This window comes from Mesoplodon mirus (genome assembly GCF_964341445.2).
Source record: "Mesoplodon mirus genome assembly, chromosome: 9".
NCBI lineage: Eukaryota > Metazoa > Chordata > Mammalia > Artiodactyla > Ziphiidae > Mesoplodon > Mesoplodon mirus.
In genome coordinates this window covers 90,939,536-90,956,387 of record NC_138985.1, presented here as the reverse complement: position 1 = coordinate 90,956,387, position 16,852 = coordinate 90,939,536, and the positions used below count along the sequence as shown (strand labels likewise).

At 36.0% G+C, this 16,852-nt stretch overlaps 1 protein-coding gene across 3 annotated transcripts in view; it reads left to right on the top strand.

Moving 5' to 3' along the window:
* ZNF800 (zinc finger protein 800) overlaps positions 1-16,852 on the top strand; it is a 49,619-nt gene that overhangs the window by 20,577 nt on the left and 12,190 nt on the right. For 2 of the 3 annotated variants that reach the window (XM_082631749.1, XM_082631748.1), the window contains one exon: positions 1,169-2,861. In XM_082631749.1, the coding sequence (XP_082487875.1) occupies positions 1,169-2,861 (1,693 nt within the window). Of the gene's footprint in view, positions 1-1,168; positions 2,862-4,089; positions 7,150-16,852 lie in introns of those variants that run through there. The other variant, XM_082631750.1, reaches the window with a different exon arrangement.

The window sequence follows — 16,852 nt, the reverse complement described above, 5'->3', positions numbered from 1 at the left end:
CATATTTGTCTGGAAACTTTCCCTACCACTGTTAGATCTTATTATACTTCTTTTTATCCTTGAAATATAAATGAAAAGGTAGTCTATAGAGATAAGTTTCAAATCTAACCTTTTAATTAAAGAACTAGTAGGAATTTAATTTCCTGGTAGTTATTCTTTGTTATTTTTTGGTGTGAACTAAAGTTTAGTTGAATTTTAGAGGGAAATAGATAAATGGACTTGCTGTATTATTGTGCACTCTTCTGCAATACTTATTGTAGAAATACTTCTGTGAAAGTATAATTCCTCTTATAGATACCACTTTATCCATTTTAAAAAGAAAGATTAGTAGACTAGAAGAGCTATGATGAGTCATTTCTTGATTTATAATTAGATACCAGATTTGATGCTATACTTGTAGCTAGATTTTAACATTGTATGTAGAAACATAACCAGTGTTAGACAACTCTGTTACAATAGGAATATTAGGTTGCCTACAGACGGTGCAATTATTGCACAGATAAATAAAACTAACTCTGTTTTTGGAGTTAATCTGTAGTTTTTAATCATTTGTTTTAATAGGTTGCCATGTTAAGAAGACATGTAATAGGACTGAATTTAGCAAACACTTCTATACATCCTGTCATTCATGTTTATATATTTTCCTATAAATCTTCATTTTTCATAAGATGTTCAAATGTCCCTATACAATTAGATGAGATTATTTATTATGGATTAAGTTAATAGGAATGCTGTTATGTTTTCTAAAAAAAAAATTATTTTTATATGTAGTAACATTCTTCATGATGTTTTATCCATCTTGGGTTATGAGAACTTTGATTTGCCTTTGCTAGCCTAAAAATATGAAATATTATTTTATTGTTTAGGATACCCATGTGCTTAAATATTTTATATTAAGGGCCCTTATTAGAAGTAACTCTTCAGATTGCATCTATTCCTTAACATTTGTGTACCATGATGAGATTGTAAATTAAAGCAAATTTTAATTTAATTAATGCTTGTTTTTATACTCATGAAATACTGAAAAGTAGATAACGCTCTTGTAAAAATAAATGCAAACCAGTAATATAATAAATTTTAAAATAGAGGTTCATAATACATTTAAAAATATTAGAGGGCTAGAGCAGGCTAATTATTTCAGATTAAAATGTTGTTTTTTCCTTAACAGACCTTCCTGATGTAAATGATAAACAAAGCCAAGCCATAAATGATCTCCTAGAAGCCATATATCCAAGTGTGGACAAGCGAGAATACATTATTAAGCTAGAACCCATAGAAACTAATCAGAATGCAGTGTTTCAATATATTTCAAGGACTGATAATCCTACTGAAGTCACAGAGTCAAGCAGTACTCCTGAACAGCCTGAAGTTCAAATACAGGAAACTAGCACTGAACAGTCTAAAACAGTTCCAGTTACAGACACAGAGGTGGAAACTGTAGAGCCCCCTCCTGTTGAAATTGTTGCAGATGAAGTTGCACCTACATCTGATGAACAACTGCAGGAATCACAGGCTGACTTGGAAACTTCTGACAATTCTGATTTTGGTCACCAGTTGATATGTTGTCTTTGTAGAAAAGAATTCAATTCCAGACGAGGTGTTCGTCGTCACATTCGAAAAGTACACAAGAAAAAAATGGAAGAACTAAAAAAGTACATTGAAACACGAAAGAATCCAAACCAATCCTCTAAAGGACGCAGTAAGAATGTTCTAGTTCCATTAAGTAGGAGTTGTCCAGTATGTTGTAAATCATTTGCTACAAAAGCGAATGTAAGGAGGCATTTTGATGAAGTTCATAGAGGACTAAGGAGGGATTCAATTACTCCTGATATAGCAACAAAGCCTGGGCAACCTTTGTTCCTGGATTCTGTTTCTCCTAAAAAATCTTTTAAGGCTCGAAAACAAAAGTCGTCTTCAAAGGCTGAATACAATTTAACTGCATGCAAATGCCTCCTTTGCAAGAGGAAATATAGTTCACAAATAATGCTTAAAAGACATATGCAAATTGTCCACAAGATAACTCTTTCTGGAACAAACTCTAAAAGAGAGAAAGGCCCCAATAATACTGCCAACAGTTCAGAAATAAAAGTTAAAGTTGAACCAGCAGATTCTGTAGAATCTTCACCCCCTTCCATTATCCATTCTCCACAGAATGAATTAAAGGGAACAAATCATTCAAATGAAAAAAAGAACGCACCGGCAGCACAGAAAAATAAAGTTAAACAAGACTCTGAAAGCCCTAAATCAACTAGTCCGTCTGCTGCAGGTGGCCAGCAAAAAACCAGGAAGCCAAAACTTTCAGCTGGCTTTGACTTTAAGCAACTTTACTGTAAACTTTGTAAACGTCAGTTTACTTCCAAACAGAACTTGACTAAGCACATTGAATTGCACACAGATGGGAATAACATTTATGTTAAATTCTACAAGTGTCCTCTTTGCACTTATGAAACTCGTCGGAAGCGCGATGTGATACGACATATAACTGTGGTTCATAAAAAGTCATCCCGTTATCTTGGGAAAATAACAGCCAGTTTAGAGATCAGAGCTATAAAAAAGCCCATTGATTTTGTTCTAAATAAAGTGGCAAAAAGAGGCCCTTCAAGAGACGAAGCAAAACATAGTGATTCAAAACACGATGGCACTTCTAACTCTCCTAGTAAAAAGTATGAAGTAGCTGATGTTGGTATTGAAGTAAAAGTCACAAAAAACTTTTCTCTTCACAGATGCAATAAATGTGGAAAGGCATTTGCCAAAAAGACTTATCTTGAACATCATAAGAAAACTCATAAGGCAAATGCTTCCAATTCACCTGAAGGAAACAAAACCAAAGGCCGAAGTACAAGATCTAAGGCTCTTGTCTGGTGAGGAACAGTTACAGAGTTTTGCTTTTTTCCCCCCATCGAACTAAAAAAATCATTTGACCATAATTTATAGCTGGTTCCATTTTAACACATTTGCTTCCATATATCTTACGGCAGTGGGAACTGCAAGAGTAATGTGCATATCGCATTTACCTCTTCAGTGACCTTTATACCAGTGGCTTGGGAACAAAAGTTAACTTCAGAACTTATCTTCCACAGGACAATGCAATATAGTTATAGGTAGATGGCACAGGGTCAGTGATTTCCTCTCAATGTTGTAAAATATATACATTTATATTGGCTTATGTTTACAATAGAAGTCTTCTGTTTAACTAACTTTGCACAGGTTTAATTTGATTCAGTGACTTAGTCTACTAATTAATACATTGTAGGAAGTTAAGTATATTAGAATGAATTTGTGAAGGCGATAATTATAGGAAAAAAGTCTTTTGAGGCACTGTAATTATTGTTAAATTAATCTGTGACGGCTAAATAAAGTGCTGCACTCAGAAAAAACAATCCCCAAATTGAATTTAGAACAATTAGCATTTATTATTTACGTTTAACATAGTGCTTCCAGGCAAAGGGGGAAACTTGATAAACAAAAGTTTGGGTTTATTTTTCCTTCTCCTTGGGAGTATGTGTTAGTTCCTGTTTTTTAGTTTTGATCTTTGGAAAAAGTGATTGTTTAGGTCCCCGATCCTCTTATTTTTACCTTTTTGTTTAAATAAAGTTTTGGTGATCATTTCAACATAGGTAATATTATTAAGGAGGGTTTTTTTTTTTTTTTCTCCTGTGGTTGTGTGTTGCAAGAAAAATAAAATTCCTATTGGGAAGAAAGAAAAAAATATTAGTTTTTTAGAGGGTTTTGGAACAAATGTAGATTTTTAAAATGCAATATGAAATAAGGAGTAGACTTCCTGTACTTGTTTTTGCAAGTCTCTCTATATTTTTAAAGTTTACCTTCAGTACCTGTGTCCCTTGTATTAATGCATTTAATATATTTAATTAGTATTAAATTAGTTTTGGATTCAGGTTCTAAAGCAGTATACTTAGTTTGAGTGCTGAGTAGGTTAAATGTTGTGGTTTGATTATCACACATTTTTTTATTTGTGTGGAAAACTTGAGATGAAACCATCCTTTAGAAGTCATTTACTATTGTATTATTTTGAAAATAAGGTTTTATTGGTAAACTCAAAAGTGTTCATTTATTCCCATTTCTCCTCAGATAACTTCAAGTGATGTACGAAAAGGTTTGGAGTTCATTTTTGTGGAAAGACTTTAAATTGGTGTTAGAACCACTAAACATCTTCAAATGGTACTATGAGGAAAAAAAAGAAAAAAATTTGATAAATATATGACTGTAACTGCTGTTTTCTGACTAAAATAATAACCATCTAACCACTTGTTTCTAAGGCACTGCCTCTTCCAGCACTTTCAAGTAGCTGTGACATTTTGTATTGTCATCACAGTCCATCAGCTAACCACCCCTGTGCATTTGGTCTACAGTTTCTACAAAAATGCTGCAAATTTTGTTTTCCAGCAGTTTGTTGATTAAGTGATCAACAACCTGAAGAAAATATCACCACTGGTGATTTTAATTAACAAAGACTTTATATGTTAGCGATTTTAGTTCCACTTTATTTGGCAGAATTTTTATCTGGATTGTACAGATATATAATTTCCTAGTGGGCGTATGTTAGGACCAAAAGACAAATCTCAACACATTATAAATATTTAGCCTACTAAATATTTGTAATTATTTTTACATCCATTTATTTCTAACTTGTTCTATAGCACTTAAATATTTGAGAATTTCATTCTAAAATATATACTATAGGAAACTTCCGGTTCATTTTCATCCATGGATCATCACATTCTTCATTTGTAAACATCTGAGGTTTTTATGAAAATTAAACATTCCCCTATTTTTCTTTAAGTTTCATTCAAAGCACTTTAATGATAGATGCAACTTAATTTTTCAGTTTTTTTTTAAAAGACCACACATTTACTAATGTTAATATGAAGGTAATAAATAGCTTACTGCTATTTTATGGATGCAGACAATCCCTGCACAACCACTTCTTATAATACTAGTTTATTTCTTTAAATATTGCTAAAAAAGGAAGATTGGGGTGTAAACCCTGATTCTTTTTCTCTCCCAAGTAAAATCTTAAATGACCACTTTAGATAATATTTGATCCCTACTGTAAAATTTAGGAAATAATGAATTTTTGTCCATTTTTGTAATCAAGATTTTAGGGAAAACAGAAGTACATTTATCTTTAATTAAATACTGGGCAGGTTTTTGTGTATCAGTATTTTGTACTTTTTAGGGAATATTTTATTTTTTAGTAATTTTTGTCAAATTATAATTTTAAAAGGTACAGCAGAGAATATACCATGTTTTTATATAGGTTCATCCCTGTACTTAGGAGGGACCCTGTCCATCTATATACTTTTTGTATAAAATTTTTAAATGTTGAAGATCCACAAGGTCATAATAAAATGCTTTCATAGCTAGAAAAACATTTACCCTTCCCAGTGCTTTGCACTAAAATATACTGTGAAAGGAAACTAGAAAGACTGTAACTGTTGCTGGAAATGTTCTATATTGAATGTACATGCTCTTGTTGGAAAAATGTACTATATGTGATGGAAATAAACCAGACTCGAAGTTATTTCAGCTAAATGTGCTTCAACGAAGGTGCATTGGTTGAAACTTAAATGTTTTATTATCAAATTTAAATTTATTCAGTGACTATGAGCAGCTACACTTGAAATTTATCCTGATAGTTTTATTTTTAAGAATTAGAGTGATAATTTCTCTTTAATTTAAAAACAGATTTACTTTTCCACATATGGAAAACTTGTACTTATAGGTCTAACTTTAATGATTAATAGTGTAATATATTTAGGGAACTAAATGTGTAGGTGTTATTTCATTTATAAACCATCTTCATTAGTTGCACATTATTAAACCTGTATGTTTGACTTTTGCAAGGTGTTATCTTTTATGCATTCCTACACACAAGACATATTCCAAAGGTATTTTCCAGACTTAGGTACCTATAACAAATGGAAAGATATGAGGATTCCTAAAAAGCTTGGGGTAGCTCTTTGCTGCAGCCTCTCGTGTGTATGCCAGCCTTTTCCTTTCTGCTTTACTTGTTAAATACTGTAGGGAAGAAAGAGAAATATCCTGATGTTGGTGGAGGAGAGCCCAATTGCTGCAGTTCCCTTACTCCACTCACCTGTTTCCACAGGACCTTTCACATACAGTTTGTCTCTACTGTCGTAACTTTAGAGCCACAGAGCAGGAATTTAGGAGGGGTCATCAGGGGTTCCAAGGACTGTAAAAATATTTTATCTGGGTCATAGAGAAAAAAATAGCATTATGTCAGGACTTGTCTAAATTAGAAGGGCCTAGAGAGATTAAGAATATTTTATCATAATAGCCAAATTAATGGATCATGGGAAACATAGGAGTTAGAGACTAAGCTAGGACCAGTTAAGTAGAATCAAAAGTAAGTGATTAGAAATTCCTTGTTCTTCCTATTCCTTTCTGGTCTTCATCCTTTTTGGTTTTATTTTGACTCGTGAGGTTTGTCATCTCAGAGGATCAGGCTTGAGGGTCTTGAGAAGAGGCCTAAGAAATTTGTGCCGGAAGCTTTTCTACACACAGGCTGTATAAGCAAGTATTTATAGTACTTCTTGTTGTCGTTGGGGGGAGTAGTGAAGCAGGTAAAGAACCATCAGAAACTCCTTATTTTATATTAAGACCTATTTCTGGCTACAAATTACATCCACTTTTGCTGCAATTTGATCAATTGAGAGTTCTTCTATAGAATTCAAATCATCTTCCTTCCTGAAGATACCTTTTATTCCTAAATTTGGTGGAAGAGGAGAAACAGTAAAAGGTATGGCTTGCGCTTCAACTTCATAAGTTTGTATAGTGCAAGCAAAAGCTGGATGAAGTATAGCTGACACTAAGCAGGTGTTTTGGGTTTTGTTTTGTTTTTTTCTGGCCATGCTGCCCAGCTTGTGGGATTTTAGTTCCCCGATCAGGGATTGAACCCTGGCCTTCGGCAGTGAGAGTACGGAGTTCTAGCCACTGGACTGCCAGGGAATTCCCTAAGCAGGTGTTTATTATAACATGCAGATATACATTGCATGCACAACAACCATTTTGGTGGTTCATGTCTCTTTCCCCTCCTCTTTACTCCCTACTTCAAGAAGGAAACCTTGAAGGTATACATTCTTGAACAATATATAAATTATCCATCCTTAATTTTTAGCCTAGTTTTATATATATATATATAAAAGCCAAATTTTCGGTTGACACAGATTGCTTGTATTGTTGAAAAGTACCTTCACATTTTTTTAGGAATATGTATTACATTGCCTTATGGTCAGTAGGCTGTTCTACTCAGTTTGCTTTAAAGAGCCTGTGGATGAGGTAGTGGGGAGTTTTGTGGTTTTACTACAGTTTGAGGCTGCAGGTATAGAAAGAGGAGTTTCCCAGTAGGTATTATGGCAAGTAGGTATGGAGATAGAAGCACAAGTGAATATCATTTCCTGCTGTGAAGTTGTAAAAGATCTCTTCAAATAGCATGACCACTGAAAATGAGATTTGAAATGCTTCTAAAACTTTAGAAATTAGGTCTCCAGGTTTCTTGTAGTGGCCCTTGGAAATATTCTAGTTCCTTAGTTAGGAGTTTTAGAATTTACTTTTCTAATGGAATCCTTAGATTATCAGGATTATGATTCAGACACAGTCTTGTAGTTGATCAGTGGCTGAGCTCTAAGTTAGGGGCAGCATGATGTCGGCTGTGGTGTTAGACAGAATCCTTCTGTACTCTATGCTATTCTTTTTCTCTTCTCTGACTTCAAGAGCTAGTGGAAACCTCAAGATTGAAAAGGAGTGAGGATCAGCAATCTTAAGTACAGCTGTTAGTTGTTTGGTTTCTAAGGCATTAAGCACATGTTAGACGGCAGAATAAAATGTGTTTCACTTAAAGTCACCTACAATTATTCTGGCTTTTCTAACTTTCCAAATTCCTTCCTTCTCTCTCTCATAATTTGTTTCTGTACCCTTTTTCTTTGACCTCAGTTCTGAGCTTCCAGCTCTTATCTTTCCTTTTTTCTCTTCAGATCATTAGTACCAAGATAGCTAAAACATTTTTTTGAGAAGGTAAGAGGGTGGAAAGACAGCTCATTTCTTCCTGAATCTTTATCGTTCTACACTTGTCAGGTTTATTATTTATTTTGAAGCTTCTTTCTCTACGTATGTTCACCACTATCATACCACAAACAGAGGGGAACTTAATGAGCACCATAGGTACATCTGGTTCAGAAAGTGCCCGGAGTTGGAGGTTTTGCTGTTTGTGTCCACTCAGCAGAATTAATTTGCTTGATTGTGTATTTTTGAAGTCAGGGACTATGTCTTGATAATTTTGTTTAGTGCCTAGCACGTTTTCATGTATATCCAGGCACTTTAAATAAATGTTTGATAATGATGTTAAAGTAAGTAGTAGCCTTTTCCATCTGAATTATGCTGTCATATACTTTGAGGCTTTGGGTCTTACTTTCCTAAACTTTTATCATCTCAATATTGATAGATTTAATTTATTTTAGAAAGTGCCACCAGTACTAAAATGAGAGTTTATGATAATAAAGAGAATTCTTAGTATTAGTTGATAGTAATTAACGTGTATAGAGTGCTTACTGTATACCAAGCGCTTTGCTAATCCTTTATATGCATGATGCCCCTAATCCACCAACAACCCTTTGGAGTAAGAACTGTTCCTTCATTATGCCCACTTTACAGAATAGAAAAATTGAAACTTAGGGAAGTTCCGTGGTTTACTTAGGTTCACGTAGCTAGTAAACTATAGAATTGAGACTTGACACTAAGTCTGACCACAAAGCATGTTCCCTTCATCAGTGCACCTTATATTTGCAGATTTTATCATTTGCAAAGTACAATCACTACGTTACTTGTTGGCAGTTTGGTGTAATGATCTGGAGCTAGATTCGTTGGCGAAATTTTTGTATCCACCAATTATTTCCTGTGTGACCTTGGGCAAGTTAAGTTACTTAAGCATTCTGTATCCTAGTCAACCTCATTTATAAAATGAGAATAATATTTCTTACCTGATAGGGTTGTTCTGAGGAGAAAATGAAAAATACGTGTAAAACAGGGTGGTCCTTGTCATGTTACAATAAATGTTAGATATGATTACTATAAGTAATTTTCACAGTATAAATGTGCAATTTTTTATTACCTTGTAAAGTTAAGTTTAAATGGAAATGTGCATTAGAAGAGAGTTTATTGCTACGCATCAGATTTTAACTGCTGCTTTTGTGTTTAATTGGGAAATGAGGACAACCAACTATATTATTATTTGCCACCAGTTTTCTTCTAAGCAGCTATTACTGGTTTATCATTCCTACTCAAGTTTTTCATTTATCTTGAAAGGGTATTAGGTAGTTTTAAGCACATTCATTGTAAGTTAGGCTTTGTTTTTATCATTACTCCTTAGGACAACCCATCTGTCTTAAAATTCTCTTAGTATCTGTTCTATCACACTATTTTGGTTTTGGTCATGTGTAAAATATTGACATGGAGCAAATATTAACTGAGTAACATAGTTGAAATATTTCTATGAAACTAAAGTATATATGCATTACTATTTGAAAGCAAGCATTTGGTTGTGGAAAGAGTGGATTCTTCAGCAGAGCATGATTTGGGCTAAGTCAGGAATTTCTTTGGTGAATGTGTCATGAAGAAATAAGAAGAAATGGTACTTTTCATAAGTCTTGCCAATGGTAGGCATTAGTGACAGTACTCCACATTTCAGTTGAGGCCCAAGTACTGTTAACTTACCTACCAACAGGGCTTACCCGCACATCTCCCTGTTCTTGATCTTGTTTTTTTTAACCATAAGATGATGATTTTAGAAATTTTTGTGTCTAGGGTTAATTTGCAGCACCAGAGAACCTTTGTCCCTAGGTTTGGATGAACTTTCATATCTTGATCTGCAGATCAAGTGCTGGGGTCCCAACACCTGGGTTGTGTGGTTTCTTAATGATTCTGATACTCAAATTCTTATGTCAGGTATCTGAGCATGTTTCTGGCACACAAAACATTGTAATGTTTAAACAGTAGAATGAGGTGGTTGAAAAAAATAGGCAAACCAAAACAACAACAACAAAACACTTTGAATGCTTGAGCAATAATGACTTGCAGCCTATCTGGGTGTCCTGCTCCTGTATAATCTGGTAACACTTTCAATGCAAGAGCATGTAATAATGTTATGTTCAGAGGAGAAATTATTACACCAAAATGAACCCTAAATGCATAGAACTCTCTTTACCACCCAGGTTTTGAATATTAGTTAAATTAGCTCTGAGAAATGGAACTGTGGCTTTTAGTCAGGCTTTCTTTCTAAGCTGTGCAAAAATATATTTTTTAAAACTTTGAGACTCTTCTTGGCTAAATCGATGCTTTGGTAGACCTAAACCCCAAAGTACTGGTTGTGTCTGGTAGTTTTTATTTTGGATGGGAAGAGAAAGTGAGGAATAGTTTTCTTCTAAGAAGAAATAATAGCCAAGTACTAGGCACATTGTGTGCACAAGTGATTGGATTACATGAAAAAAATTAACTTTTAAGGAAAAGATTTTTATGTAGTGTTCTTGGATTTTTGTCATATAAGTTGTTAGGGTCGTTCTGTGTAAGCTTCTGCAGGAGAGTGGCCATGCCATTTTCATGCCTTTTGCTCATTAGATATTTACTGAGTTCCTTGGAATCCAACATGCTGGACATTTGTAGATGTTTGAGACTTTCTGAGCCTTATTCTCCTTTTCTGTGAATGGTCAGCCTTTGAGGACATAAGGTAGGCTCATGGGGCTGTCATAAAGATAGAGGGAACACACTTAGTGAAATTCGTCAGTCATCTTCAATATTTATATCCTCAAGTTAAACTTTCCTCAAAACGTTTTCATGATTTTCCAATTTGCCCTTTCTTTGCCTGGCTGTCTTGACTAGCCAGCTGTTGTTTCTTATGATTGTAAGTGAACACAATCACTTAGTTACCATGAAATTTGGATACAAACACACACCAGAGGAAGAAACTTTCCAAGGAAATGGTTTTGTTGCTGTAACTGTCCTGGATCTCTTTTCAGTTTCTAAGTGTATAATTGTAATGATATAAATTGTTAATTTTTAAGGTTTAAGATACTTCTTTGAAGGTCATTTCTTTCTAAAACAGTTAACTAGAGCTAAAGAACACAGTGTCTTCAAACCACAGATTCTACAAGATGGAAGTAAGACCCACAGTACTTGGATTACCAGTCACCACCCAGCTTGCCATGCCATCTCATTGCAGGTGTGTGAGTGCCCGTGTGCCCGTGGTAGAGCATCGTGCTGTGCGCTTGCCGCTGCTGAGAGTGCAGGGTTTTAGTTGGTCTGTAGCTGGTCAAGAGAGGTTCGTTAGAGAGCGCTGTGTGGGGGACTAAGACAGAAGGGGCCAGGCCTTAAGGGAACCTAGCAGTAACTGTACAAACTGGCTTCACCATATGGATTTCAACCAGTTAAAGAAGCCGGAAAAAATAATGCAACTCTAGGGACTGGGTGTTGCCTTCTTAGCAGCAGGAGTATGGCTTCCCTGCTGCTATTAGCCCTTCTCAGACTCTGCTTTTTTTTTTTTTTTTTTAACATCTTTATTGGAGTATAATTGCTTTACAATGGTGTGTTAGTTTCTGCTTTATAACAAAGTGAATCAGCTCTACATATACATATATCCCCATATCCCCTCCCTCTTGCGGCTCCCTCCCACCCTCCCTATCCCAGCCCTCTAGGTGGTCACAAAGCGCTGAGCTGATCTCCCTGTGCTATGCGGTTGCTTAACCACTAACTATTTTACATTTGGTAGTGTATATGTGTCCATGCCACTCTCTCACTTCGTCCCAGCTTACCCTTCCCCCTCCCTGTGTCAGACTCTGCTTTTACTTTAAAACAAAAAGACTAATTATGTCATTTGATATCTTCTCAGTGTGGTTATATAACTGCCTTATTATTTCCACTGCTTGCCTCTTCTGTGTCTTTCAGGTATTTTCTTTCTCCATATAGCTTGAATTTAGACTTCTGTAAGAGAAAATCTGATTGGTTCAGTTAGGTGCATTCTTGTTGGGCAAATCTCCCATGCTAGGCCTCTTTGTAGGTTGCTGGCCGTAGGTTGCTCTTCAGAGGTTGGCTGTTCCTGGGACAGGTGCTCTCTGTGGGTCCTGTCGTTGGTGATCATGGCAGCAGAGTCAGTGCCATAAAATGTGGCCCTGGACCCAGTAAGAGGAATCTTTTGGTGCCAGTCTTAAAAGAGGGATCTGGATAGTTCTAGAGTGTACTAATCTTTCCAGTACACATCATTTTCTTTCATTTTAAAGGTAATAGAATTAAAGGTAACCTGTGGGCTTGACTGTTCGTCAGTGCAACACCAACGATCCTTTCCATACTGAGAAAATGTGGGGAAGAGTTTTCTAATCAGCACCTGCAGTTTCTTTTCTGAACTGCCTGGTGCTGTTTCCATCTTTGGCTTTGTAGATTCATAGATAGCCTGAAGTTTTCACTCAAAAAGAGCCATTACATTTCCTGTAACAGCATATTAGGCCATTCTGTCAGTTGCTGTGATTTTCCAGACACCCACAATTACGCTGCACAATTTGAGTCGGTGATTTAGTGAATCCTTAAAGTGTTGCTTCTGCTCTTCTTGTATTTTCCGCACTTGGGCTTACTCTGCAATAGCTGCTTTATATCGTCTCATTCATTCCTTCAACGACAGGCACTACTGAGTGAGCATCATGTGTCTGGCACCATTCCATTCTTCTGGGAAAACAGAATCACACAGTGGTTAAAGCATAGATTTTTAAGAATCATGCATACCTGAGTTCAAGTCATGGCTCCTTTACTTACTAACTGTGTAGGTTGGGCAGTTACTTAGTTTTTCTAAGCTTCAATTTTCTTGTCTGTATAATGATGGTATTAGAAAATGCGGTGTAGGTCAGTTTATTGTGGGAATTTATAAAAGTTTAATGATATATTGTATGTAATATACTTATCACAATGCCTGGCTCAAGAGCTCAATAAATATGTATTAATACTGTTACAGTGATCACTAAAATTGCTATCAGTTTGCTGCCAAAATACTTTCTGGCACTTGCCGAATAGTTTCTGATTATCTTGCTTTGCCATTTGATGTTCGTTGCCTTTTTGTTGGTATTAATCCAGCCATTTAAGGAAAAGTCAGATGTAACGTCTGTGATAAAGCCAAGATGGACAGCGGTTTATTAAGTTAGAACATATTATTTTATGGGTACTTAACCTGCTGCCGTTTTTGGCAGCACCTTTTGCTAATTGTTCAAGAATTCGCTGAACTTTTTATGATGTAATTGTGCTTCCTTGTGATTAATGTCATATAGAACAATGCATAGTTTTGAGTAGCAAAACTCAGAACAGCTTTCAGTTTTATTATGATTATTTTTTGTAAAAATTAGGCTATGGGTACAAGAACATATTCTGAGTTTATAAGCAAGAATTATGTCTTCTCTTTGTATCACTAATGCCTCACAGTGTACCTGGCATAAAACAGCTAGGAGAATGTGGAAAGAAGGGAAGAAGGAAAGCAGCAACATTACATCAGTTATCTTCAGGCTTATATTAGTCCACAATATGTCTTTGCTTTTAGGCTTCTTTTCCCATTACCTCATCTTCTAATCTGTATAGCTTCTCTACCTGTGAATTCCTCTTCATTTCTATTGCTGATGGCTTCTGTTTCCTGACTTTTTAATTTGAGCCTCCTAGCTTCCGCCATTGCTAACAAGTAGTGGTGACAGGTTCAAATTCATGGGAGTGCTGTACTGAATGTATACCCTGATAAATAATCCATAATCAGTTATACACTGTACGGGTGTACATTTAGTGATTTTTTGATAATTCTTTTTTTTAAGACTTACCTTTAATTCATCCCTATTCAATTCTATGAAATGCATCTCACATTTCACTTTCATATTCCACTCCCAGATCTAAACAAACCAGGCATACAATTGTTGATTGCCTCTTCTGTCATATGTGTAATCTTAGGAATTAGAATTAGTTATTTCATTTATCCAGTTCTCACATTGCTACTTCAGTACTCTTACACTGCCCTTAAAGCCTCCAGTCCTATTTTGCTTCCTTGATAAGAGGCAGCCTTGCCTATATCATGACAAAAGGTAGAAGACATTTCTTTATGCTCCCCTTCTGCATCACAGTTATTTTGTCTTCGGTTCCTTCTTTGGTTCTTTGAAGGAAGAAGTCCAAGTCCAACACTTCTACTGTTGCCAGTCTTCTTCCTCAGACCTTCCTCCAACCCTCCTCTCCTTCCTCCTCCTCATCTCTGTCTCCCTTTCCACAAACTTCTCCCCTCAGCCTACAAACATGCTCAAATTCCTTTCAGCCAAAAAGTAAACTTCCCCTCCATACTACCTTCAGTCTAGTTACTGCCATCTGTTCCTCCTTCCTTTCACTGTTAAACTTCATGTCCTCTCATCATACTGTGCTTTAGCACTAATTTCACTATACTGTAATTGTCTATTTTGTTGTCTCCTTTCTCCGTTAAGCTCTTAGGAGACCTGTGCCTTGGTCACCATTGATTCCCCAGTGCCTAGGGTAGTTCCTGGTACATGGTAGGCATTCAATAAATATTTGTTGAATGAATGAACAATATTGAGCCATGCCTATACCATTCACATGTGAACCATATAGTTTTTCCCTACCCCTACATTTCTATTGAGAGTTCACTTGAAGGCCATCAGTGACCACAGAAATGCTAAATCTAGTGCCTTCTTGCTTCCCATCATGCTTGAACTCTCTACGACCATTAATGCTTACAAAAATGTACCTTTCCAAGATTTTCATGGTTACTTGTATCTGGGTCACTTTGGGCTGGTCTCAGCATGGTATTGCATCCAAAAGAAACAGACAAGCTTCCAAATCTTTGGAAAATAATGAACTTTTTACTATTTTACAGAAATCTTCTAAGGAGATAGGTACAATTACGTTAAGCTCAGCAAGCTTCATACAAGTTCTCTTTACCCGTCTCTTCCCAGATCCTCATACAGCTTGGCAGCTTCCCTCAATCTCCCTTCTGTAACATTTCCCCCAGAATCTTCTGTAAACTTCCTACCAAAACCTCTTGTCTGCTTTTTTCATCTTCTGGTTCTCTTATTTTCTCTAAGAATAACTTTGTTCTTTCCAATTTAAATCACTTTAGCCTCTCAGCTTCTTCCAATTCTTTTCAATAACCTGTTATCCTGTTCAGCATTCCAAAAGTCTAGGGAGCATTCTCTTGATTTCATCTGGTTTGTCCTTATCAATTTTCTTTGCATGATTTTACTTAATTTTAGAGCCTTAGATCAGACACTATCTTCTCCAGTGAGTATTTCTTGATCTCGTAGGTTTGGCTGGGTTTCCCCCTTGTGTGTTTCTGTAGTGCCCCATCTATAACTATATTGAATTTATCTATTTGTGTCTCTCCCCATAGTCTGTAAGCATCTTGAGGACTCCTATCTTTTCTTTATACCCCTAGCATCTAGCACAGTACCTGGAACATGGTGGATGTTGATAAATGTTGATAAATATTTCTTGAACTGATGGTCCTGTGAACTCTGATCCTTCCTCTCTTGCCACTGACTTTTATTTTGTTTCTAGGTCTTTAAGTACGATCAGAGTTTCCTTTCTCCTTTTTCTTTTCTTTTTAAAATACTCTTACTGATTCCTCCACTCCTAAAACATCTGTGAAGATGACCCCAGACCTATTTTCTAGCCTAGTGATTCTGATTATTAGACCATTTGTTTTCAAAGTTACATGTCAGACATCTCCACATGGATATTTCTCCATATCTTACCAGCAACAGAAACTCAGTAAGCCAAACTTACCTTCTTTTTAAAGTTGCTCCTCCTTTATGTGTTCCCTGTTTCGATTATTCACACTCCTACCTTATTGGTTACCTAGGCGAATTAGAATCCTAGGAAATACCTTGACTTCTTTCTCTCTCTTACACTCTTTACCTTATCAGTGATCAATGCCTGTTCATCCTGCAATTCAGTGTTTCTCACATTTGGGTCCTCCTTGCCATCTCCACCTTTAGTTAGGACTATCTCTTATTTCCACTACTGCAATAATGTGTTAACGGACCTCCTCTCTAATCTGTCTTCCATGCTGCTGTCAGAACCACCTTCCTAAAACACAGATCTGTTGTTACTGTAGGTTCATTGCTTGACTAACTTACTCATTGTCAGGTCTCAGCTTAAATGTCACTTCTAAAGACAATCTAGAGTAGTCTCCCTTATAGTTCTGTTTCGTGTTCCTTTCCATATTGTCATCGAATACAGTTGTTAGTTATGTTTATATTTGTGCATTGATTTGTTTAATGTCTGTCTTCCCACAGGAGAGATTTATGTAACAGACTGGGGAGAGTTATGTAGACCCTGTGCCTAGCACAATGCTTGGGACACAGTAGTCCTTAAAAAGTATTTGTTGAATGAGTGGATCAATAATAGATAGCTTATCAGTATAGGAAAACAGGAGATTAAAAAGGCAGAAAAGTTACGGGGTCCTAGAATCTTCCTACATTTTCACAGACATGGGTCTGTAGTTCCGGCCTTTCTGAAATAGTAATGGGCTTCTCCCTTCTGTTGTTGCATTTATTTCCCTAAGGATGAGAGTCAACAATTATATTACCCCACACTCACATTAATGCTGATGTGACTATAGTTGATTTGGGGGCTGTAGGGTAGTGGCAGCTAGATTTGTTGACCTGTTGTTAATACATAGGTGGTACCCTAGCCATGCAGGCAAACAGGTATTTGCTAAGTTGACTTAACCCAGATTCCTTTTTAGCCTCTTGAGTGATGCAGGCCTTTGTACCACATGTTAATTAATGTGTTTATTACT